Here is a 24610-nt window from a genome sequence, read left to right as displayed (position 1 = left end):
TGTTTTATATTAATTTGTGAGAAGTGACTGTGCTAGAGAGATGCGTCCGGAATCATTAAAACAATCCCCCATCCCGCGGATTAGATTCTCATGGTGAGTTCGCAAATTCCGCGATATTGGTTGGCGCTATATAATATATCTAAGTCCAAAGTAAGATCAAAATGTTTATACTTATATGTTGTTACTGGGATTTAGTTGGGATTAAATCAAGTAACAACCTTCTAAAACTTATTTCGTCATTTTGAAAAATGATTTGAAAACCTTCAAAGCATCTGTTACTCGAGATCCATCTTATGCAAAACGAAGTTTGAGCTTACGTAACCAATGTACAGATAGAACAAACCTTTAGTGTCAAAATATTAAGTTAGAAAAACTGGCATGCAAGAGTCATGTAATTTATTTTCAATTAAAAATTAAAGCACAGATTGTTTTAGATACTTTACTCCAGGGCCCCTCGGTGCTGCAGCCAAGGCAATACAACTTCCGCATGTCTGCGGTATCTGGGATTGGTGTAGATGGAATTCATAAAGCTGGGATGCTCACTGGAAAGGATTTTATCGAAATCAGTATCATCTGTAGGGTCCAGCAGCACGACTCCCATGACGGATACAGAGCAGATGAAGGCTATAATAAAATTTAATTCATAAGAAGATTATCCAATAGTTAACTAACCCAACTTACCCCATCCACTGTACTTGTTAAGCTCATTGCGAAGGCTCCTTAAAGTTGGCAGTTTCTTGGAGTAATTCAATAGTTTAAGGTGCTTTACCAACTCTGAGTGGTAGAACCAGATGAAATAGTCGAATTTCGCCGTTTTAATGTCCAGCTTAGTTGAGGATAGCAAGAAATAGTACAGGTCCTGTGCAACTGATCCCCATTTCGGCAGTTGAAGGTCAACAAAATAGGTATTTGTTATCTCGTTTTTGTCGTTGTACTGGAACATAATGTTGTTGGACCAACCATCGCCATGGTTGAGGGCATTGAAATCGTCGGACTTGGCTTCCTTTAGGTCATTATATACATCAATTAACTTTTTCGAAACACTGTGCTATAGTTAGAGATCCGGAGATTAAAAAACCCATTTGTTGATATTTAAAAACAGATTTTCTTACCAAATCCTTTACGTAATTCGCATGTCCCTCATACTGATCAATATGTTTCAGCAAAATGTTAGCGCTGCGATCGCAGAAGAAATTCCTGATTTGTTCCGAGTCAAAGAAACCAGGGGTATACTTGACGTCGTAAGGTCCTTTGAGATCCACGCGAACTGCGGAGGCCGCATGCCATTGGGCGAACTTCTTCAGGACACTTTCGGTGTGGGCCTGATCCAAGCCCTGCAGGCGATCTACATTTCTGAATCCTCGTGGCCTGAGGTCCTCCAACAGAACATAGTTCTCGCTAACCTTGATTTCGTAGGCCACAGCCCCAAACTTGACCTCCAAGCCCACATCTCGGTACATTTGCTCCAGCTCGGGCACCACTTCCACATACATGCCGCGCTCCACATCGAAGATGTTGGTTTCCTCAAGAAGCTTGCGATATGCGTCAGTGTCGTGGGGAGTTTTCAGCATGAATGCTTTGGTCACTTGCGTTTTGTCTAAAATTAAGGTTTCTTTAGCTTTTTTTTCCGAAATATTGATAGCAAATTGAACTTACCTTTTGTTTCCACATCCAGTTCCAGTCTCAGCATTATGGTGGCATAGTTTTCGCCAGCAGCAACTCCCGCCTTGGCCCTCAGGGCCGTCGTCTTCTTATAATCCTTGACATTATCCTTGAGCAGGTCCTCGAAGGCCTCTGGTTTCACCCAGGCCGGAATTGGAACCTCCCGCTCGACAACATTCTCATCCTTTCTTTGGGGTGGCATTTTTGAAATATCTCTACTACACTTGATCGCGCGTACTGAGATGTGCCTATGCAAGTGTCTTCATTTAAATAGGGTTGGTTTTGATCCGAGCTGGGTGAGATAATCATTATCTCGATCCCCACAGACAGTTGTAATTGAAACATGACACTGCAAATTGAATCAGAAAAAAAAGATGGCGCAGACCATCCCATAAACTCTTATTGGGCGTGACTTTGCAATTTAGAATATATAAAATTTAAAAAAAAAATTTAAGATTTTATGTAAAATACACTACACACTGTCTGTTCCCAGTCTATAATATGTACTATGACAAGCCAAGACAAACACTGTAAATTACGTGCCTTGTCTAAGCAAACTAATCATAGTGAATTGGCAATAAAGCTGGTGAATAAAAACTACCACCTGCAAACAGATTTCTCTGTGTATGTGAGCCATATAATCGAGGTAGATAAGCAACTAGAACATTTTAATAGAGATACGCCTAATGGCTTTTATTTCGGTTTTGTTTTGCTACCCTGTTCCACATGCCTTATATGGGAAATGGGATTTGCTTCCGTAGTTTGCTCTTTCGCAGATAGCTTTTTTGATATCAGAGGAGAGTTGTCTTCATTCGTTTTGTTTTGATACGTTTATTTGTTGATGCCCAAAAAAGGTGTTTCCCAAACATAAAAATATAATGACTACGACTTGAAAGCTTATAAAGACTGTAGATTTCTCTTGCTACTCTGCTCTGTTGAGACCATATATGGAGTAGTACTACTCTCTATACACCTTACCAACTGGATGTCAATGAACTTCTTGATAATCTTTTTCTTAGTACCTGTTAGTCAGACTGGCATAATAATAATTTAACTAATAATTGAACAGCGTTGATCCCATCGATTTGAATTAGCATGACGAGTTTAGTCATTCAGGCATTTTAAGTAATCATTATCGTACCCACATTCCCTCCAAAAATGACCGATTCAGAGTGAACTTAGTGAAGTCCTTTATCTATGAAAGTTCCACATTTATTTATACACGTTGCCATTATCGCACACAGATACTGATAGCTTGTCATACTGCCCCACATGGTTCTGACTCAATATCGATTGTTTATTGTGAAAATTGGAAGTCGATTTGTTGGTGGTTTTAGAGCTCCAAGGCGCCACGATTCAACAGCCAGGGCAGGACGACTTGGATGTGCTTGCGGTACCGGGGACTATTATAGAGCTGCATCTGGAAGTCCACTCCCGCTTCACTGTCCCCAAGGAAGTTCTCCAAGCTGGCAGTGTCCGTGGGGTCCAGGAGCACGGCAGACATTACACCAGTAGCAACCGTATATCCTAAGGAAATAAATATTGGTATCCTCTAATTCTTGAAAAGCACCCACTCAAATGCTTACCGAAATAACCGAATTTGAAAAGCGCCAAATGAATGTCCCGAAGGCTGGGAATGGGCTTGGAGTATTTCAGAATCTTCAGGTGTTCCACCAGATTATCGTGGTAGAACTTGATATAATAATCGAATTTGGCCAGCTTATCCTCCAGCTTTGTGGAGGAGAGCAAAAAGTAGAGCAGATCCTGTGCCACGGTTCCGTATTTGGGTAGCTGATAGTCGACCAGATACACCTCCTTGATTTTTCCAAAGGCATCGTACTGGAACATAATGTTGTTCGACCAGGAATCTCCGTGGTTCAGAACATTAAATTCCGTTGGCTCTAACTTGGCCAACTCAAAAATCTTATCGACAGCAACAGGTTGCAACGCTTTCTGATAGAAGAGGGTACCATTAAATGTTTTACGCGACTAATTGAGCGATTGAAGTATTTACTACTTACGACTTTGTCCAAATAGAGCTCGTGACCCTCGTAGGTGGCACAGCTCTTGACGAAATTCGCGCCCATTCCCTTCATCATTTCAGTCATCATGGGCTTGCTTTCCTCCTTGAAGAAGCCATGTAGCAGCATATCGGAATATGGTCCTTTGGTGGCCACACGCACAGCAGATGCCGCATGCCATTGGGATAGTTTTCGCAAGACTCTCTCCGTGTGCGTTTGATCCAGTCCTTCGAGGCGGTTGGCATTCTTAAAGCCTTTCAGTCCCAAGTCCTCCAGGGCCACGTAGTCGGTTTTGGCATTTTTGAGATCGTAGCTTTTGGCGCCGAAAGTGATGTCCACTCCCACGGCTTTGTAAATGGCCTCCAGTTCCGGCACGACCTCGTTGTACATGGTACGCTCGATGTCGAAGATGTTGTTTCGTTTCATCATCTCCTGGAAAATTTCCAGTTGGTGGGGCAACTTCACCATGTAGGATACCGATTTCGATTTGCCATCTACAATGAGCAAATGAGACAGTGTTCTTGCACTTGGATTGCCCCCAGTTACTTACCTTGCAACTCAACTTCGATTTTGACTCGCAGCATGATGGTGGCATAATTTTCACCTGCTGCTGATCCAATGTCCGCCTTAAAGTTCTTGACTTTTGAGTATCCGTTCACAGTTGCCTTGAGCACATCTTCAAATATTTCTGCAGTTACCCAATCGGGGATTTTGCTGGCCGCCATTGTAGATAATAGTTGCTTTGTACTCAGTAGCGGAAAACAAGTATGCGCCCCGTTGCTCTGCAGTTACTGCACTGAGAACAGGCAGGGAGGATCAATAGTTTTATATCGTTGGAGGGGAGCTTTCCTAACTCAGTTCGTAGAACAAATGGGCTTTTCACAGTCTGCCGTACAAGCTTTTCTGAGTAAACTTGAATTAATTATCTATCGGACAAGTTTTTTTTGTCTATTTTACTTAAGGTCGTTATGGGTACATAAACATATTACATACACTTACTTGGCTTAAGCTATATATCACTAATATAACAATGTTTCTGGGAGATGACCAAATGAATTGGTCATATTTAGAGTTAGAGCTGAAATCACATGGGACGCAACCTGCGATAGCTCAGGTTATAAGAACCTTAGTTCAATGGTTGACCAAATTTGGGACAGTCATTCCGCGCGGTAGTAAAAGATCTTATCGCAGGAATATGTAGCAGTAATCATGTTTGCAGCCATAGTAATTTTATTACCCATTTTAAAAGCACTTATATATTTTTAATAAACGTATATTTCTTTTATTTTAATACATATACAATACTTTAAGCGTATGCTGCACCAAGTTTAGCTAACGGAATAGAGTTGTTTTTTCGAACCCAGCAGTGGAAGATGGAATCATTACATTCCTAATTGACATCTAGAGCACCTCGATTGAGCAGCCAGGGCAGGATGACCTGCATGTGCTTCCGGTAGCGGGGATTATTGTACATTTTCGTCTGGAAGTCCACTCCCTCGGCGGAATCGCCAACAAAGTTCTCCAAACTGGCGTTTTCAGTTGGATCCAAGAGAACGGCTGCCATTACACCTGTGGCCACGGAGTATGCTGAAAAATTATGAATACATGGTGTAAATATATTCTACAATTCTTCTGAGTTATGCATACCAAAAGTGCCGTACTTGAGCAGAGATTTGTGGATATCTCGCAGGCTTGGCAATGGTTTGGAGTATTTGAGGATTTTAAGGTGCTCAACTAGGTTATCATGGTACACCTTAATGTAGTAATCGAATTTGCTCAGCTTGTCCTCCAGCTTTGTGGAAGAGATCAGGAAGTAAAACAGATCCTGCGCAACAGTGCCGTACTTGGAGACCTGAAAGTCGACCATATACACCTCCTTGATTTTGCCAGACTCATCGTACTGGAACATAATGTTATTCGACCACGAATCGCCGTGGTTCAGGGCATTGAACTCTGTGGGATCGATTACGCACATCTTGAACAACTCGTCTATTATCGCGGGCTTAAGAGCTTTCTAGTGGGATTCGTAAAAAGAAAGTTCGTAAACTTTATTTTTATAGCGCAGATGGGGCTAAAACTTACGATTTTTTCTATGTACGCCTCGTTGCCTTCGTAGGTGGCACAGCATTTGAGAAACACCTGTCCCATGCCGTCGATCATGTCGTTCATCATCGCCCTGTTTTCCTCCTTGAAGAAACCCCTCAGCACGATTTCCGGATACTGCCCCTTGGTGGCCACCCTTACGGCCGTTGCAGCATGCCACTGGGCCAACTTCCGGAGAACCCGCTCCGTGTGCGCCTGGTCGAGGCCGTCGAGGCGATTGGCGTTCTTGAATCCCTTGATGCACAGATCCTCCAGAGCTATGTGATCGGTCTGGGCATTCTTTAGCTCGTAGCTCTTGGCTCCGAACGTGACCTCCACACCGGCCGCCTTATAAAGGGCCTCCATTTCCGGAACCACCAGGTTGTACATGGTGCGTTCGATTTCGAAGATGTCGGTGTGCTTCATAATTTCTTTGTAGATCTCCTGCTGATGTGGCAACTTGACCATGTAGGACACTTCTTTGGTGGTCCCATCTGGAAGGCAGAAATCCGTGGTCAACAGTGCTCCACCCATGCCAGTTCACCCAATCAACCAACTCACCCTGAAGCTCCACTTCGATGTTAACTCGCAACATAACAGTGGCGTAGTTGTCACCTGCCGCGGATCCAATTACCGGTTTGAAATTTCTCACTTTCGAGTAACCATCCACACTCGATTTGAGAACATCTTCAAACAGTTCAGCGGTGACCCAATCGGGTATTTTGCCAGCTGTCATTGTAGATAATCGGGATTACTATTTGGAAGTCGAGGAAAAAACACGTATACGTCCAGTTTGACGGTCTTGCGTAGACTGATGAAAACTGAGCATTAGATTCTAAATATCAGTGGAGCTTTCTAATTTCGTGGTGTCGTAGTGCACGGCCGTTTTCTCTCGATCTTCTCTGAAAAGCTCTGCGAATAGCATTTTAAATATTTCGGCAGCAGAAAGAGCGTTTTGCCTTTGTTTATTTCACAATAAACAATTTCGTTGTAATTCTTTGAATTGAGCCTGCATATAAATTATAAGTAAAACTATAAAAATTTATTAATAAAAAGCTCTTTTATTTACTAACACTTTAACACTTGAGCTATTTTGTGCACAAGTTGTTTGTCTTAATTGAATAGAATATTTTTATTGCACTATGCGTTCTCTTGAAACCTGTTTGTCCATTGCACGCCGTCTATCTTATGTAACCCCGGTTAATGAGCCACGGCAAAATGACTTTTATCTGATCCACGTAAGCCGGCAGAAGGAACATCTTGCGCTTGAACGCGATCGCCTCCTCCGAGTTTCCCATTATATTGCCTATATGCGAACCAACATCGGGCGGGAGCAGAACTATGGGCAGCATTCGCTGGGCGCATATAAAAGCTGCAAGTGGATGAGGTTTCAACTTGAAAGTATAGGTTCTATAGAACGCCTCTGAAAGAAGCTTCGGATAGCGACCTTACCCCAGAGACTATATCGGTGTAGATGGGCGTGGAACTGAGCCAGTGTCGGTGCATTCCGATTGTAATCGAGCATGGCGAGGTGTTCGACCAGCTGCTGGTGATAATACTCTATGAAATAGTCGAACTTTTCCAGCTTGATCGAAAACTTCGGGGAGGTCATCAGCATGCACAGAAGGTCTTGGGCGGGTGTGCCTGAAAGGGAGTTTTATCATGAAAAATACATATTTTGGAGCTACCTCTTTGGTTACCATATTTTGGTAGCTGAAAGTCCACAAAGCATACGTCCTCCACCTCTGAGGCGTTCTTGTACTTGAACATAAAGTTGTTGCACCAAAAATCACCGTGGTTTAACACACTCAACTCAAGAGGATCGTTCTTGCCAAACTCGATATTCAGATCCGTCAATTGGGAGGTGTAGTCGCTCTGAATAGAAGCATTACAATGTATATAAACTGCTGTAAAACAAACTCACTATGAGGACGAGCTGTCCTGGCTCCAGATTATATTGCTGCATACACTCCAGGAAGGGCATACAGAAATTGATGTTGAATTCATCCAGCAATTTCTGGTGCTCAGTGGTAAAGTAACTCTCGCGGATGTCCTTCTCGTATTCCCCCAGCGCGACTACTCTTTTTGCAGATGCTGCATGCCACTGGGCCAACTTCTTGAGGACCGCCTCCACTTCAAACTGCTCCAATCCCTGGGTCCTGTCGGCATTCCTATAGCCCCTCTGACGCAGATCCTCCAGCAGAATGTAGTCGCTTTTTATCGGGTCACCCGGAAACCTCAAATGCACAGGCTTGAACTTCGGGGAGATGGAAGTATTCTTGGCATAAAGGTCCTCCAATTCAGGTATCAGATGATCGTACATGTCCTGTTCGGCATCGAACATGTCGTGGAAGTCGTTTTCCTGATCTTCCGGTACCAAGGGAATCTTCAGTATGTAGCTGATATCTTCTAAGCTATCATCTGAATATTGTGTCGTGCATTATTGGAAGAGATATTTTTGAGGTTCCCGCTCACCTTTTAGCTGCATTTCAATTTGTATTCGCAGCACAATCGTCAAATAATTTTCGCCCTTGCTAATCGCCGATGTTGGAACAAATTGAACTATCGCCTTGAAGTTTGGATTACTCTGTTCCAGCAGGCTGCTGAAACGCTCCTTGGTCACCCACTTTGGAGTTGGTTGGTCAGTCATTTTAAATTTGCTTAGATGCGCTAGCGTGTGATATTAATGCCTTCCAAGTAGTTACTGCACCACAAAATGCTTCGCTGAATAAAAGCTTGATATATTATTCTCTTAAATTCCGTGACATCATACTTTGCTTAGAAGATACTGAACTTTTAAGAGAGGGAATTGCATTTGGAATTAATGTTTTTATCATATGGTTTTTGGTTCACACCTTATACATGTTTTTAATGGCTTGGCTTATGATTTTTCTGGTTATTTAAAATACGCTTAGCTAAGAGATCTTACATTAAATAAATATTAAGATATTAAATTACGTTAATTAAACCAATTATAGGACAACTAACCATACCCTCTCATTCACACAGTATTGCTTGTATTTATTGAAAAATCTTTTATAAAGTAATTTCCTCGTAGGCTACACTAAACTCAATGTTCTATAGAATAGGGTGTTCGATTAGTTGAATCAATATCTTCACCTTTCTTAACCTCACATAAGCATTCTTATACTTAGTTTATATACAAATTTTTAAAATTTTTGGCTTATGAATAGCAAATTTGCAGATAAAAGTATTAAATTTAAATAAATTCAATCTACATTACGCCTTACTATTAAGTTAGTCTCAAAACTCATGACTCTACGACTTGACGTTGTGCATGAACACGTGCCGCCTTAGTTTGTCTGGTCGTGCGAAGTCCTTGGCGCAGAAGGTGCATTGATAGGGTCGCTCGCCAGTGTGCTTCCGGCGGTGCACCTTCAACTCGTAGTGGACCGTAAAGCGCATGTCGCAGAGATCGCACTTGAAGGGCTTCTCGCCCATGTGGCGCCGCATGTGGATGTTGAGTTTGTTGGGGGTCAGTGATTCCAGGCCGCACAGCGAGCAGAGATACTTTTTGCCTGGATTTTTCTTGGCCACATGCATGTCGCGAATGTGCTTATCCAGGCTGGGCTGAACGACAAAGGAACGCCAGCAATGTGGGCACTGGTAGCGGAAGCGCCTCTTTCTCCTCATCGGTGGCTGCTGTTCCGGAACAGTGGGTTGCTTGGAATGCTGGGTGGCAAGGTGCTGGGCCAAGTTCTCCTCCCACATGAACTTGTAGCCACAGCGCGTGCAGACAAACTTCTTCTCCGTGTTCATACACTGGGTGCGCAGATGCTGATGCAGCATGTTCTGAGAGTAGATTAAAGCAAACGAATTGAACACATATCTTACAATAAAGTTAATAGGACATTTACCTTATCTACCGTCTTAAAAATGCAGTGCTCGCAGTTATGTGGCAGTTTATCAAAGCTATGGAGCGAGTACTGATGCTCACTCATCTCCCGTCGGCGGCGGAAGTTTAGATCACAAAGGTCGCAAGTGTACGTTCTGCCCGCTGTTTCCTCATCACTGTCGTCCGTATCGTCCAGCAGGAGCTCAAAGCCAGTTGCTGTGCTGATCATGTATGCCGAAGGTTGATCGCTGTGGTCCTGCATAGAAATGTGCCTTCGCAGGTCCGCCACGCTGACAAACTGGATGTCACAAATCTTGCACTGGACGCTTTTCGGTCCCGCCGGTTTTGACGCATCCGCTAGCAAGGTTTCGGCCAGGGGTAGATCCTGACCAGTGAATCCGTGTCTCTGTAAATGCTTGTACAGCAGGGCAGGTCGGTAGAAGGTACGCGTGCACCAGCGGCAGGGAAGGAGCTGCATGTTACTATCCCGATGCATCATGAGCTTATGTTTGGTCACGGCGCTCTTGTCTTGAAAGCTACGAGAGCACTGGTCGCACGGATACGATTCTTGCTGAAAGCATACAAAATAGTAAAATAAGTTTAAATTAAATAATATAAAGATAAATAATGAACAAAATAACTTAAAATGAATGTAAGTTATCTAAGAACCCATGATCTACAGATTCCCTCACCTTGCTCTTGTGCTCGACAAGATGTGCACGCAGATTGCGACGCCAAAAAAATCGCTGAGGGCACTTGTCGCACATAAAGCGCTTTAAAGTGTTTTGGCACAATTGACTGGTGTGGTGTTCCAGGAGCTGGAGGTTAAGGAACCGCGAATCGCAGCGCTGGCAGACATGAGGAGCGTCTAGCCAGGTGTGCTCCGTTTGATGGTGCTGGTGTAGCAGGTACTTGCGCGGCCACCTGGCTTCCGGGGAGTCGCACAGTTCGCAGGAATAACTTCGCCGGATGACGACATCGTCGTCGCCGTCGCCATCGCTGTCCGTGTCCGAACTATCTAGGGTCATTTCATAACGCGCTTGATTCGTGATGGAGTAGTAGCGACCATACACGCCCATCCTGAGATCTCTGAATATTCGCCGCTTTAAGCCCTCTGTCGTGGACTCGACGGCTGTTTTGAAAAATCCTTCCGCAATGCGCTCGATGGGCTCGCCATGCGCCTCAAAGTCGAAATCAGTGGGATGATTCTGTAGGTGATTCCTTAGCTCCCGCAGTTTTGTAAACCGTCGCAAGCATATCATGCACATGATTTCCTTTGCGCCATTTGGCTCGCTGCGATGGAAGTCGAACCCGTCGACTCGTCGATTGATTCTAGATGGCTTCGCGGCTAATGCACTTGCTGAGGCGGATGTGGAGGCCAGTGGGCGATCGTCTTCGTCGTCCGACTGCTTGTCTGACTGCCTGTCCAAGTGCTCTTTGTGCTTGTGCTTGATCAAGCTGACTATATACTTGTAGGTTTTACTGCACTGATCACACTTGTAGTAGCTATCGTCACCACTGTGGCCATCCTCATCTGAGAGTCTGGAAAAAAGAATTGAGGAAATGTCAGTTCAATAAATGGACTAGGAAATAATTATTAGACACATTTTGCGATACAAAAGACTTCCGTTCCCAGGGAATTGATTGGATATTTTTGGCACCCGCATAATGAATAATGACAATTAACTCACTGCACTGTCTTAATGATGCTGTGTACCAGGGAGTCGTTGTTGGTTCTGCTTCGATTTGTGCTTGTTTCAGAGGCGGATGCTGGACTGGTTGGGCTGGCTTCTTCGGGCACAGTTGACGGCCTGCCGGGCATCTTTCGCCTGGACATTTTGGTGGGCAGAAGACTGGTTCCGTGCTCGTTGTGTTTGTGCTTCACCAGAGCCATCACGTACTTGTAGGTCTTGTCGCACAGTTCGCACTTGTAATAGTCTTCTTCATAGCTGTCAAAAGAAAACATATGTAACTTTTAGATGGCAAACTAGCTAGCAGAGAATTAAATCATACTCCTCTCCGTTTTTGCCCAGAATGCCGTGGTCCCTCTGCTTGTGGCGATACAGATTGGTAACATATCTGAAGGCCTTGTTGCACAGCTCGCAAACATTTTGCTTCGGCGTGTCAGAGCCGCAGACCGAGGCGGCCATCTTACGCTGCCGCAGAGGCACATCATCCAGGTCGTCGTCATCCGAGTCGCTAAAGTGCACAATGCTCCGTTTGACGATGCGCGGCCGCACTAAAGGATCCACCTTGGGCGCCTGTTGCCCTGGAGCCAGTTCCTCCGTCTTGATGGTCACACCCTCTATTTCGAACAGGTGGATGGGTGTCTCGCGCAGGCACTCCAAGGCCCCAATGCCCTCCATCTCGTCATCCCCATTCACCGAATCCCCGATTTTCCGCAACCACAGCTCGTGAGTTTGGCGTGCCTGCAGCACAAAATCGTAGGTGTTCTCCAGCTTATCCGCACATGCGTTGCACAGCCACTGTGGAAACTTCTCAGCCTGCGCCATGGCCACCTTTAAGTATAATTTGTATCATTTAAAGTGAATTAACATAAATGCGGGCGTCAATTGGATGACAAAAGGACAATTGACCCACCTCGATTCGCGTTAGCTCGACCAGCAGCTGGACAAAGGTCTTCTCCGCGTACTTCTCCACGGGCGTTTCAATCCAGTAGCGTCCGTCGTCGCAGCCACATACTCTGCACGTCCTGGTCATCTCCTAAAGCATTTAACTAACTTTTTTGCTTAAAAGTTCAAATAGCAAAAAGTGTCTGTCCTGCCAACTGATAAAAACAGCTGAGTAAGTAGTGCTGGAAAACGCGGCTTGCATTGCGAAACAGATGTTCGCATGCAACGGTCATACTGCAAAAGGGCTCTTGTTGCATTTACAAGTTTTAATTTGTTTTTCAGTGATTTTCATAAATATTCTGGTCGAAAATCATGAGCTAAGTGAGCTCACCCCGGCAAAAATGCTTCCGTCGGATATTTGCCGCACCTGTGCGGCGCAGAACAACCAATTGCTGCCCTTGTCCACTCGCCTGGACAGAGACGCCTCCAAAAGCTACTATGCGGTGCTCCAGGAACTGACGCAAATCGATGTGAGTTTGTTACCAGATTTTGGACTTATGAATTACCCTTAACCCTGGCCACAATCTCGATCCTTGCACCCAGGTGGAGAGCTCCGATGACAACCTGCCGCAACATCTATGCACCGAGTGCTGGACGCGAATGGAAGGTGCCTACGCCTTTGTGCAGCAGGCCAGGAGAGTCAATGGAGAGCTGCTGGCGCGGCTAAGGGAATGTCTGGATGAAATGCCCATTGATATTCCCGCGGAGCAGAACATTAAAACGGAAGTGGACCTCGATGATGGCGGCAACAAGCCCGGAGTGGAGGTGGACGCCACCGAAACGGAGGCTTTGGAGCTGAAGTGGCAACCGGAGAGTGACAGCGATCAGGAATTTGGTGCTGCGCCGGAAAGTGATGAGTAAGTGTAATCCAAGCTAAATGCTAGGCAGTACTACATTAGTTTTTCTTGAAGAGATCAAGTGGAAAAGAAGTCCTATCATCTGCGTCGAAGCTCCCGAAAAGTAAAGCAGCCAGTGGAAAGCGAAAATGAGGAGTAAGTGAAGTTCAACAATATTCTAAAACCTAATTGTGTTTTTCCCTCCTAGATGTAAGCCATCTGAAGAACCATCGCCCGTTAAGCGCCGTCGAGGACGTCCACCTGGTCCAGCGAAAAGCCAAGCGATGACCACTGATGGCCGCCACGCATGTGAAGTGTGCGGAAAGACATTCTCCTGGTACCGCGACATGCAGCGCCACGCCAGGATCCACTTCGAGAACGCTTCCTACGTGTGCGATATCTGTGGCAAGGGATTTCTGCGCAAGGACAAGTACATATTCCATCTACGATGCCACAAGAAGCGGGAAGCCAAATGGAAAGCTCTCCAGCTCGGAAAAGAGTGGCGTTTTGCTGAGCGTCTCTACAGCTCAGGGAGGTTGAAAAGAGTGGAGTGTAAGCTGTGCGGGTCGATTTTCCAACGAATGGAGGAGCTTAGAACTCACCTAAGGAGTCATGCAGATGTGGAGACCTTAACCAACTTGAGAAGGGATAGTGACGTGGTAAGGGAGCATTTTCCTGGCTTGCCTTGTGACTTGGACAATATTAGGCAACAGATCTGCAGTGAAATAGCAGAAGGTCATTTGGAGAAGTATGCATGTGTTGTGAATTTCCACGGATACGAGCTGGGACTCAGTGATTCCGATGAGGAAAGCGACAGCAAAGAGTCTAAATACCATTGCTTGGTGTGCAATATGTCTTTCAATCGCAAACATCGTCTGATGAGACACACCCTGGAGGACCACTCCCAATCTGCGACAACGCTTCCCTGGCAGCGCTGCAGTTCCTGCAAAGTTGGTTTCCTATGCCTAACGATCTACAACAAACATTTGAACACGCATTGCCACAGCCAAATACGTAGATATCGGTGTCGTAAATGTTCCGGGAGGTTTATGTGGCCGGAAAACCTTCAAAGACACGCGTGCTCCCACCACGAGGAGAAAACGATTGCCAGCCAAATAATGTGCTCCTTGTGCGAAACCTCGCTAGCTAGCTTATCGCAACTTCGCCTTCACCTACTCACACACCAACATGATTTGAATGGCATTAATCCGGCGTACAATTCCATGTTCTTTCGGTCGTTTTATCCTGACGGTTTGAAGTGCACTATCTCGGATCTGGCTGCGCGTATAGCTGAGGATTTCGAGGTTCAGGACTTTGATCGCTATTATAACGCCAGCACCGAAAGTGGACAGGAGCTCGATCTTTTTGAATCCGAGTCAGAGTTGAGCGACGTGGAGACTTCAAAACCAACGCACATCTGTCTTTTATGTGGAGAAGTTACGAGTTCACTGACGATCCTGATGCAGCACCAAATAAGCGCACATTCCGATGGGGTGACTGAGCTTCCTTGTCACTGCGAGTACTGTGGATCTGGCTTCGTAAGCAAAGCCCTTCTACAACAACACCGTAGGCACCGCTGCGAAAAGAAACACTCCCGATTTCACTGCCGAGTTTGCAATATCCGGTTCATATGGGAGTCGAACTATGAGAAACACCAACTGACTCACCATAACAAAACGAAAGATGGAGAAGAGGAACCCACAAAGTTGAAGTGCGACCAGTGCGAAAAGGTAAACGATATTTTCAAAATTAGCCACAATTATCCTGATAATTTATTTTGTAGGTATTCATCTGGCACAAAGATCTCAATCGTCACAAACGACTGCATCAGCCTCAGTCGGCTGCCCAGTTCGACTGTCCCCATTGCCATCGTAGGTTCCACCGCAAGGATGGCCTAAAGTCCCACCTAAAAGTGCACGCCGGAAATTCAGATTACGTAAATAATCAGCCTGTCGTACCTGACGCTTACCAGGAAATGACTCTGGCCAGACTGGGTCGTCCTCACGGTTGCAAGCTGATTCAGTGCATGATCTGTCTCTCACGTCACTCAAAGATCAGTGATCTCAGGTCTCACATGAGCTCCCATCAATATGAACTCAGTTTTACCGAAGACAGAGATATTCCAAGTGCCTCGAGAGCCTTTTACCCAGATCTGGAAAATACCTTAGAACGAGATGAACTGGCCGGAAGGATTATGGCTGATGTGCAAAAGGAGTTTAACTTAGACCGTTTTATTTCCATCACAAACGAGGCCGGCCTGGAGCTGAATCTCGATAGTAGCGAAACTGATACTGAGGCCGAGCAGGAGGAGGATCAGTCATCTCCAAACTATCCTTGCAACCTCTGTACGGTGGTTGTAAAGAGAAAGCATCAGTTGTATGCCCACCAACTGGAGGAGCACAAGTGGGAGGAGGCGCTCCTGGTATGTTCCAACTGCCAGGCTAGATTTGTCAATGAATCTTTGCTCGATCACCACTCCAGAACCCTTTGCCACAATCCGCAAAAGCTCTTCCAGTGCCGTAAGTGTCCGCTTCGTTACCGCTGGCGGGACAATCTGAAGCTCCACATGGAAGTATTCCATCAGCTAGATGAGCTGTCAATCCAGAATGATTCACCCAAAGCAGATGGCGATCTGCAGTGCGGAAAGTGTCAGCGCAGCTTTAGGATGCAAAAGGATCTCACGCGTCATACATTAATGCACGGTCAGGAATCAAACATCTTCCGATGCCGTTGGTGTGCACGTCGCTTTTATCGCAAAGCCAATCTTTTACAGCACATCGCACGTCACGGGATAATTGTAAACCAGTTGCCTTATGCTGAGGCTATACTGGACTCATATGTGAATCCTGGTGGCCGAAAAAAGGTGGAGTGCCGAGTGTGCAACGTAAGCTTTCCCACCATCGCGGCTTTGCGACTGCATCTGGAAACCATGCCCGCCGGTAGTCACCACGACTACTCCTCGCTTCAAAACTACTCGATTACCAACCAAATGGGCTTCGAGATGGATTTGGATGATTCCGAGACTGATGATGATGAGGCTAGGACACACACAAAACCACCAGGAGCTCCTGCCTCCTATACCTGCAATATGTGCCAACTGAGGTGTTTGCGGAAATTCGAGTTGTATCAACACCAGCAGGCTATGCACCGGATGGAAAAGATCTCCGACGGCTGTAATAGTTGCTTATTCAAGAGCGTTTGTCCAGAAATTATTTCCCACCACAAAAGAACTCAGTGCGAAAACCGAGAAAAGCAGTTCAAATGCGCACGCTGCGGTTACAAGTTCATGTGGGAGTCAAACCTTTTGCAGCACATGGAGTTGCAGCATGAAAAGCATGGGGATCTGGAGCTGGATGAGTCGAAGGAAGCGTCTGGTGACGAGCCAAAAGCCGAAGGTCAGGTCTTTCAGTGTGGACTTTGTACAAGGAAGTACAACCGCAAGGACCGGTTAAGTGCGCACTTGAAAAAATTCCATGGGCCTGACTGCAAACCGAATCCAGCGAAAACTTCAAACAGACCGATATCCCCTAAGGAACCAAAGCGTTTCCTGTGTGCTTTCTGCGGCAAAGCGGTCAGCTCCTCCTCCAACTTAATCATCCACATGCGTCGCCATACCGGTGAGAAGCCCTTCAAGTGCGAGTACTGCACCATGGCCTTCCCCCGATCCTCTGATCTCCAGTGCCACCGACGGACGCACACCGGCGAACGTCCACATGTATGCACAGTGTGTCAAAAGGGATTCGCCCGCTCCTACAAGCTGCAGCAGCACATGCGAATCCACAGCGGGGAGAGGCCCTACAAGTGCACCTACTGCGAGAAGAGCTTCACGCAATCCAACGACCTGACCCTGCACATCCGGCGGCACACTGGCGAGCGTCCCTACCAATGCGGCGTCTGCGGAGAGCGCTTCATCCAGGGCACTGCTTTAAAGAACCATCGCATGCAGCAGAGCCACTACGAGGAGGGTCAGGAATCAGGACAGGAGCCCACGAGGCGCACGGTTCTGGAGCAGTTTACTCTATGAAAACCTATGTTGTTAAGCGATAATATAAGACAGATAACGCGGTATTAACATATACATTTTAACCATTTTATACATTTATTTTGTATTATTTAGAGCTATAATAAAAAATGATCAAAAATGTATGATCCCGCTAACCACCCCGTTTTTCAAACTCCTCGGGGGTTGTTTTAAGTGCGCTAGTTCCAGCTGCTTTCCACACTCGATACTAATCGCCCGGCGTAACCTTGACTACCAATCCAAGTGGCATTTGCCCCTCCTTTCAAAGTGAATGAGCAGTCACATACAAAACTACATAAAAGCAGAGGTAACTACGGAAAAGGAGGATCGCAGCGGAACTCAGATGCACCAACTCGCTGGCATCCACGTTTAAATTTTGCTTTGATAGTTAAACACTCTCCAAATCGACATTTGATCCCCGTACACAAAGATGGTCAAGCCATTCAAGGCACCTCGTTCGATGACAGCCAGCGGCGGCCGAAGCGGAAGTGTCACCTCCAAGGAATCCGACCAGGTCTATTGCGTACTGCTCCACGTGGTCGAGGGTGGGTAAAAGTGTTGTACCTGACCTTTCTTAAGTTAATAGCTTACTTTCTGTCCTGTCCAGCGATCAACTTCATTGGTCGCGATGCCACCGAACGGGAGCAGATAGTGATGAATGCCGCTCTGAACGGTGTGGACTTTGAGGTGGAGGGCACCCAGTCGGACGAGAACATCATCTTCAACAGCAACTGCGTCTGGGAGTGCGACCTGGCTGGGATCAAGCGGATTAAGACAGATCACCGTCCCGTCAAAATGACCTTCTATGCCTGCCGTGGCGGCGGAGCGGAACGCAAAACCATTGGAACGCTGCTCCTGCCCGTCCGAGGATTACCGGTGCTCGGCACGGTGGGCAGCGAGAATAGTCCGCATTTGAAGATGCTCTGGCACAAGCTCATCTGCACCAGCAGTGAATTCCGTTCCCACAAGCCGGAAGTTCTGCTCATGCTGGCCATTATTAAGAAGTCCATTCTCCACACCAAGGACTTTGAACACTTTATGCAGTTCACCGAAGTAAGTGGTCGAGTGTAAGTGGTGTATACTGAATATTAATATGTTGGTTAGGTCAAATCGCCACCCACACCGCCGATGCAGTCGCCCGGACACTCGATAACTGCCAGCATGCTCCAGTCGCAGGTGAGTTGCTGGTCTTGGGAATAACACTGTCATACAAGGTATCTAATTTCTCTCGGATTATGACAGGCCAACGTCTATGTGCAGTCGTTGGTGCAACTGGGCCTGCTGCAGGTGGGCAATGATCCGCTGGTCGATTGTGACATCATCGAGGTGGTGCTACAGTTGAAGCAGCTGAGGAACGTGACTGGGTTAGTAAAGTCACTTAACCATGGCAAACCACCTAGCTCGGTGATCCTGGTGTTTGACTTTGTGGGCAATGTAACCAACATCGAGTTGAAGCTAAACGAATCCGACACCTATACTCTCAACGATGTCCTTGGACTGCGTTTCAAAACATCCTTGCGCAGCATGCGGCTCTACTTTCAGCGCATCTTCTACTTGCCCATCAACATGTACATGAATGGCACGGCCATAGGTGAGCCATACTCTCTATTAAAGTACTATATACTAAGACCATTGCTTTATAGCTCATTACCGCATGGACTTCACTAATCTACTGCCTGCGGATGACTTCTTCTCCGACAACCGAAAGTACAGCGCCAACGGCTCCTTTTCCTTTAACCGATTTGGCCGCACCGACAGCGGCAGGGAACCCAAGCCGCCACTAATGGAGTACACTTTTAGTGTGGACCTGAAGACGATATTTTCACGGCAGGAGCAGGAGCAGGAGGAGCCGGAACCAACACCTTCGATCGCCAGCGGCGTCATCAGGGATGTGCCAAAGGGTCGCAAGGACCCCGAAGTAACCTTGCAGTCACAAAACAACGCATCCTCAGAAAGTCTGAATGTAGGTGCCGAGCTGTCAACCTCGGAAGGATCCTATCGATCATTGCCTCACGAAGATGTGTCCGACTCGGATGTTCCGATGGATTTGCAAAAGTCTCAGAACAGGAGAAAGAAATTCACCCGATTGAGTAGTAAAGAGGTTAACTTGGGTAGCGAGGATGAGCAGCATTTGGTAAAGACGTTTTCCGCTTCAGTAGTTCGTTCTGGTTTGAATTTGAATGAAGGTGAAGAGGCAGTTGAACTAGCTCCATTAGATACTTCAGAAACGGAAGCAATCGAAACGAAATCAAATACCAAAAAATTAAAACGCAATACATCTTCACCAAGTAAGTCCAGGAATTCTTTCCAGGAATTGAAAAAATTAGTTGAATCTTCCCATTCAACCACTATATCATCAAGAAATACCAGAAATCATACAGAGAATCTCGAGAATGTTGAAGAGCTCACTTCTTTAGACTTGTTTGAGCTGGAGGAGAAAAGACAAGCGAAGATAGCTGAGTTAGAAAGACTAAAGGCAGGTCAAAGCGAATCCTCGGTGCAATCTAAACTCAAAGTAAGAAAACCCAAGTTGGACCTTGAAGTGCAGGGAAGTAAAAGCCAACTAGAAACCATTAATGAGGACCTACCAAAACCGTCAAGGAAATTTAAGCCGTTTTCTAAAACTGAAACAAGCAATGTCCCGCTAATCCAGGAAAATATTTCTATATTAACTAATCAAACGGAAAAGGATAACTACGAAGTGAATGACGAGGATTTAAGTTACGAACATGCTCTTCCTAAAAAACAGAGTTCCTCCAAAAAAATAAAAACTTCAAAAACTGTAAAACCAGCTGACCACATGGATACTGATTTAGATACAGACATAAGTGTTCTTAGTATACGAAAGAAATGCAAAACCAAATCGAAACTAGTAGTTTCCGATGAACTCGACATCTGTGAAGATTCATCCACCAGTACGTTGGGAAAAAGAAGACCTAAGACCTCTAGGGGCGATCTAAACCTTCGAGCTCGTTGGGTGGAGGTTAATAAGGTGCAGACTCAAGCCTTGGTTGAAACGGAAAGATTTCTTCAGGAGACTTGCCGCGCCGAGCTCGACGAGGTTCTCTACGAGGATCAGATGGCGCTCAGTCAGGCAAAATCTGTCAAGCCAAAAAAGAAACTTAGAAAACCCGAAGAGGACAAGGTCAAGAGAATCAATTATGAAAGCTCTTTTGAGGAGGAAATCACTTTCTGTCAGCCTGAAATGGATCCTGTGACAATGCTAAGTGAAAATCCCATGGATCTGAACGAGTTGCCGAGCTCGGAGGAATTTATCTCTCTGTCGGAAGGCAATTCATTACCAGCAGAAATGGTTTACACAGAATCAGAACAGCGGGTCACTTTTGCCCATACAAAAAGGGAAAAGCAAAAAGTAAGAGCTTTGTCAAAGGACGATCTTCTGGTTGAGATGAGGAACTCGGAAGAATATATCTCTATGTCCGAGGGCAATTTAAGATCTTCTGCCCGTTCTAAAACAAATTGTGTTAGGAAGAAGACAAGGAGTGCGATACAGGAGGATCAGGAGAAGTATGCGGAGATTACATCCACCGAGGAACACTCTTCGCAGTCGGAATCCCGAGGGATCGAGAAAGCAAATTCAATAACCGAAAGAACTAAAGTAGTAAAAAAAGGAAGAGGCCTGCCACAGGAGAGCCAAAGAAGGATCTCCAAGGCGGAGGTGGATGTGAAATGTATAGAGATAATAAATCCAGATATTGAACAGACGGATGTGCAAGTCGTGAAAAAGAAGAAGGTTAAGAAGACTTTGGTTACGGATACTGCTGTGGCTCTGGACTACGAAACTGTAGAAGAGAAAACAGTAAAGCCTGTAAAAAAGAAAATAATCAGGAAAAAATCAATTATTTTGGATAACATAGAAGACACCGAAAACAGAAGACCAGCCGATGAAGTGGTTTCTATTCAGACTAAAAAAATTGTTAAAAAAAAGGCCAAGCCTCCATCAGTTGAGGAATCTACGAAAACTAAGAAAGGAGAGTTAAAAAATTGTGGCAACTCTGAGGATGATTTTAGCATGGAACAACCTTTAAATACCATTGACTCAATAGGACAAAAAATCAAGTCCTGGCGGAGGCAACAAATAGATCTCTTTGAGCAGGAATTGGCGCGCAAAGAAATGCAGTACATAAAACAGTTGGAGGAGATGGAAAGCCAGGAGGTCAGATTACATCAACTACACAAGGGGGAGGCGAATCTGGACGAGACCTTCATAAGCAAAAAAAGTAATGTATCGGGCATCGACTATGAGGCGAAGTTTACAGAGCTGGAGGAGCACATAGCCCTACTGAAATCGGAGATGGAGGAGCAGGTTAGGCTCTTCGAGGATCGCAGTGGAGAGTTGCGGCAGGAGAACCTGCAGCTGTACACCGAAAAAACTGAGCTAAAGGTGCGCATTGCGGCCATGGAACAGCAGATTGGGGACCTCAAGGCGTACGGGTCCGACGAAGGAGGAGATCTTAAGCAAGTTCTCGGGGAACTAAGATCGCAGCATTATCGGTATAATAATCTGGCACGCGAAAAGGAACTCTATAGGAAGCGGTGGCGCAGATCGGCCAAGCGGGTGCACGCCCTAAAACTGGCCATGTACGAGAGGAGCTTGGAGAGGGAGCAAAACAATATTAAATTCGAGTATGTACTTTATACTTTATTTAAAAGATTATTTAACCATTTCACTTGCAGGCCCATTGACCTGCGAAAGATCCTGACCAAGGATGCGGCGGAATTCGAGCGGGAGTACGGACAGTTTCGCCAGAATGGCATGTCTCCCAAATATCCGCTTAATTCGATGTCCGGATCGGGTGACTTTTCGCCTCCAAGCAGAAAGCGAATGGCGGCCAATAAGATTTAAAGATATGATCCATTCGATTTAACCAAATTATCTGTATGAACTTTGTTTCATTTATTTAACTTTATCGAGTTTGTTCGTTTAGTTTTTTGTAATATACACGCTAAAAGATTAAACATATAAACTGATTTCCTCACTACTCCAGTGTGAAGCCCACGCGCAAAAAGTAGGGAAGGGTGTCCAGGGGTGCGGCATAGTCCATCACCCAGGTGGGTCCAGTGTACACCTGGTCGCTGTTGCCATCCTTCCACTCGCCCTCCGGCAGGTAAATGTCTCGCTTGATGGCGCCCTCAACCACAACGGGCGCCGCGATGATGTCTTCGCCCAAAAGGAACTCTGCGAGAAATAAGTAAGCTTTAGTTGCTTAAATTTAAGGTTAAATAATAGGATTACCATCATAGATAGACTGCGCCACCTCGTCAGTGGGGGCGATCCACCAGAGCGGCATATTCACGGGTTCACCAGAATCCACTGCCCGCTTGAAGAGCTTCATGATGTAGGGCGTGTAGGTGGCGTGGAGAGCGGTGAAGTTCTTGCTGATCGCAATGGCCTCGTCGTCAAAGTTCCAGGGGACGAAGGAGAACTGCAGGGCGGGCATGAAGACATTGGCCTGCAGCCAACGCAGGAAGAGCTCCTTGTTTGGTGGCTTCTCGTAGTAGCCATTACCACCAATCATATCGGGCAGCACGAAGGGATAGCCATTGAGGTTCATTTGCAGCATCGAAGAGATCAGCGTGAGCAGACCGTTGTTCCATCCCCACTCGGAGTCCTTGTCCACGATGCGCACGAATATGGGCTGATCCTGAGTGTTCTGGGCGGATCGAACCTCGACCATGTCTCCGAATGCCGCTACAGTGCGCACGTAGTCGCCCACCGCCTGCAGTGGTGTCACCATGGAACTGCTGGCCTGGAGCACGGGATCACTGGGCAGCCAACTGGTCTCACCGGCATCAAACTTGAAGCTATCAATGCCATCCTCATCCTGCAGACGCTTCAAACGCGTGCTGAACCACTCCTGTACCTCCGTTTTGGTAAAGTCCAGAATGGCTGCATCCTTCGGCTGGCTGTTCCACCATTGCGTGTCGGAGCTTCCCTCGTGATCGAGCACCAGATACCCCTTAGACTTGGCCTCATCGTAAATGGCAGTGCAGTTGTTGTTGATGAATGGATGAATCCACAGGGTCACACGGAAACCCAAGGCCTTGAGGTCATCCGTTAGGTTCTTGCTATTGGGGAACTTATTCTTTCTGAAGGTCAGCGCGCCATAGCAATCCTCCCAATCATCGTCGATTTCCAGTTGACTGTTGTTGAACCCGTTATCCAGGATCTGTTGGGCAAACTCACGGACCACATCGTCGGATACCTCGGCCTTGTAGAGAGCCCAAGTGGACCACACAGGATGCATGACCATTCGCTCATCGGGGTAGCCAGTGGGTTGGCCGAGGAACGTTTTCACCGCATACCTATGGGCTGCCTTGGCATCCTTGGCCACGGCCACGTGGTAAACGAATTTGGCGGAGGTTACTCGAGGATCATAGGGCAGAGCACTGATGGCACTTAGACACAGCTGGTCCGGATGGTCAGCCGTATTCTGGTCAATAAACAGCGGAGTATTGCTCTCCACATACACAAAGACACCGTCGCCGTTCAACCAATATCGCTCGCCCACACCAAAGTTGTCCAGCTCCTTGGGCAGATAGGAGTAGTTGCTGTGCCGCTGTCGCTCCACTGGCCAGTAGTGTTGCTTCTGCTCCGGACCACTGAACCAGTGCGTCGTGCCGGTCTTCAGGGGGAAACAATCCCGGGGTTGACTGCCTTGCTGCACCTGATCTCGGGATACTTTCACATGGGTTATCTCGCTGCCAGTGCCGGCAACCACTGCGCTTGTGACCAGGGTGAACTCCACGATGGTTTGGCCATCGGTGAGCTGGTAGCTACCACTGCTGGTGGCCACCAGATTGGCGCTGCTGTCAAAATTGTCGAAAGTCACCGTCTGCAGCGATTTGTCGCCCTTCATCAGCTCATACTGCAACTTATCACCGCGCCGCAGTCGCACGTAGACATTACTGTTGGCGAACTTGTAGCGCTGCTCGATGCTGGCACAAGTGTATACTGCCTCCCAGAGGCAGCAGGATGCCAGCAGCAGGGATAGTAAAATAAACCTCATTGTCGTGCGTTTCTCAAGACACAACTGCCGGTCAGGCACTGGTTGATCCACCTAATATAGTCGCGATAAGAAAATCGAGGAAATTTCGTTGGGGCTTCGGTCAGCGTATTATACAAATAAAGCTCTTGAGCGATGTCAACACAGTTCTCACTGGGGGAGAACACTTCAGACAGCTCCGTGATAACCCGTCCGATAAGCCCTGGCCGGGTTCCACCTGAATTCCTATTTTTTCCATTAGCTAATTGATTGTTGTCACCGCTGCTGAGATTGCAGTTCACCTACTTACACAGTCATCAATAAAAACAATATAGCTGTATCTGTATCTCAACAAGTGCCTTCTGAAAGTCAAGGACGGCTTCAGAAGCAATCTAAAAAATCATGATATGCAACAGATTCTTATCTTTACATCAACATACTGAGGATTACCTCAAGTGTGTAAATCGATCAATAAGTTTCAAGCACTAGTTG

At 46.3% G+C, this 24610-nt stretch overlaps 8 protein-coding genes across 9 annotated transcripts; 2 read left to right on the top strand and 6 right to left on the bottom strand.

Moving 5' to 3' along the window:
* Positions 1-359: 359 nt before the first annotated feature.
* LOC6538527 lies at positions 360-1906 on the bottom strand. The gene is made up of 4 exons (XM_002099013.4): positions 1657-1906; positions 1113-1597; positions 682-1048; positions 360-624 (listed from the first exon to the last, which is right to left on the bottom strand). Exons 1-4 carry the CDS (start codon positions 1862-1864, stop codon positions 440-442), a joined length of 1245 nt encoding a protein of 414 aa, XP_002099049.1. The 5' UTR covers positions 1865-1906; the 3' UTR covers positions 360-439.
* A 922-nt stretch (positions 1907-2828) lies between these two features.
* On the bottom strand, positions 2829-4485 carry LOC6538526. The gene is made up of 4 exons (XM_002099012.3): positions 4234-4485; positions 3684-4177; positions 3249-3615; positions 2829-3189 (listed from the first exon to the last, which is right to left on the bottom strand). The coding sequence occupies exons 1-4, from the start codon at positions 4406-4408 to the stop codon at positions 2996-2998; spliced, it is 1230 nt and encodes a 409-aa protein (XP_002099048.1). The 5' UTR covers positions 4409-4485; the 3' UTR covers positions 2829-2995.
* Positions 4486-4940: 455 nt separating this feature from the next.
* On the bottom strand, positions 4941-6582 carry LOC6538525. Its single transcript, XM_002099011.4, has 4 exons — positions 6327-6582; positions 5766-6259; positions 5331-5697; positions 4941-5270 (listed from the first exon to the last, which is right to left on the bottom strand). Exons 1-4 carry the CDS (start codon positions 6499-6501, stop codon positions 5074-5076), a joined length of 1233 nt encoding a protein of 410 aa, XP_002099047.1. The 5' UTR covers positions 6502-6582; the 3' UTR covers positions 4941-5073.
* A 224-nt stretch (positions 6583-6806) lies between these two features.
* On the bottom strand, positions 6807-8415 carry LOC6538524. The gene is made up of 5 exons (XM_002099010.4): positions 8241-8415; positions 7690-8186; positions 7466-7640; positions 7218-7409; positions 6807-7137 (listed from the first exon to the last, which is right to left on the bottom strand). Exons 1-5 carry the CDS (start codon positions 8413-8415, stop codon positions 6947-6949), a joined length of 1230 nt encoding a protein of 409 aa, XP_002099046.1. The 3' UTR covers positions 6807-6946.
* Positions 8416-8606: 191 nt separating this feature from the next.
* On the bottom strand, positions 8607-12361 carry LOC6538523 (zinc finger protein 420). The gene is made up of 6 exons (XM_002099009.4): positions 12223-12361; positions 11635-12140; positions 11313-11570; positions 10314-11163; positions 9644-10192; positions 8607-9578 (listed from the first exon to the last, which is right to left on the bottom strand). Exons 1-6 carry the CDS (start codon positions 12340-12342, stop codon positions 9045-9047), a joined length of 2817 nt encoding a protein of 938 aa, XP_002099045.1. The 5' UTR covers positions 12343-12361; the 3' UTR covers positions 8607-9044.
* On the top strand, positions 12291-17248 carry LOC6538522 (zinc finger protein Xfin). 2 transcript variants are annotated; one of them, XM_002099008.4, is made up of 6 exons: positions 12291-12426; positions 12537-12724; positions 12798-13111; positions 13166-13246; positions 13299-14820; positions 14874-17248. In XM_002099008.4, coding segments are annotated over exons 1-6 (4347 nt in total). In that variant the 5' UTR covers positions 12291-12425; the 3' UTR covers positions 17115-17248. The 2 variants fall into 2 exon arrangements, with proteins under 2 accessions (XP_002099044.2, XP_015048904.2); XM_015193418.3 differs by lacking the exon at positions 12291-12426 and having other exon boundaries at positions 12476-12724.
* Positions 17249-17364: 116 nt separating this feature from the next.
* LOC6538521 lies at positions 17365-22114 on the top strand. Its single transcript, XM_002099007.4, has 6 exons — positions 17365-17656; positions 17719-18164; positions 18216-18287; positions 18354-18702; positions 18755-21758; positions 21810-22114. Exons 1-6 carry the CDS (start codon positions 17542-17544, stop codon positions 21976-21978), a joined length of 4155 nt encoding a protein of 1384 aa, XP_002099043.2. The 5' UTR covers positions 17365-17541; the 3' UTR covers positions 21979-22114.
* On the bottom strand, positions 21991-24174 carry LOC6538520 (myogenesis-regulating glycosidase). Its single transcript, XM_002099006.3, has 2 exons — positions 22369-24174; positions 21991-22311 (listed from the first exon to the last, which is right to left on the bottom strand). Exons 1-2 carry the CDS (start codon positions 24140-24142, stop codon positions 22112-22114), a joined length of 1974 nt encoding a protein of 657 aa, XP_002099042.1. The 5' UTR covers positions 24143-24174; the 3' UTR covers positions 21991-22111.
* Positions 24175-24610: the final 436 nt, after the last annotated feature.

The sequence above is a fragment of the Drosophila yakuba genome, chromosome 3R, assembly GCF_016746365.2.
Source record: "Drosophila yakuba strain Tai18E2 chromosome 3R, Prin_Dyak_Tai18E2_2.1, whole genome shotgun sequence".
Taxonomy (NCBI): domain Eukaryota; kingdom Metazoa; phylum Arthropoda; class Insecta; order Diptera; family Drosophilidae; genus Drosophila; species Drosophila yakuba.
This window is presented reverse-complemented; position numbering and strand designations above follow the sequence as displayed.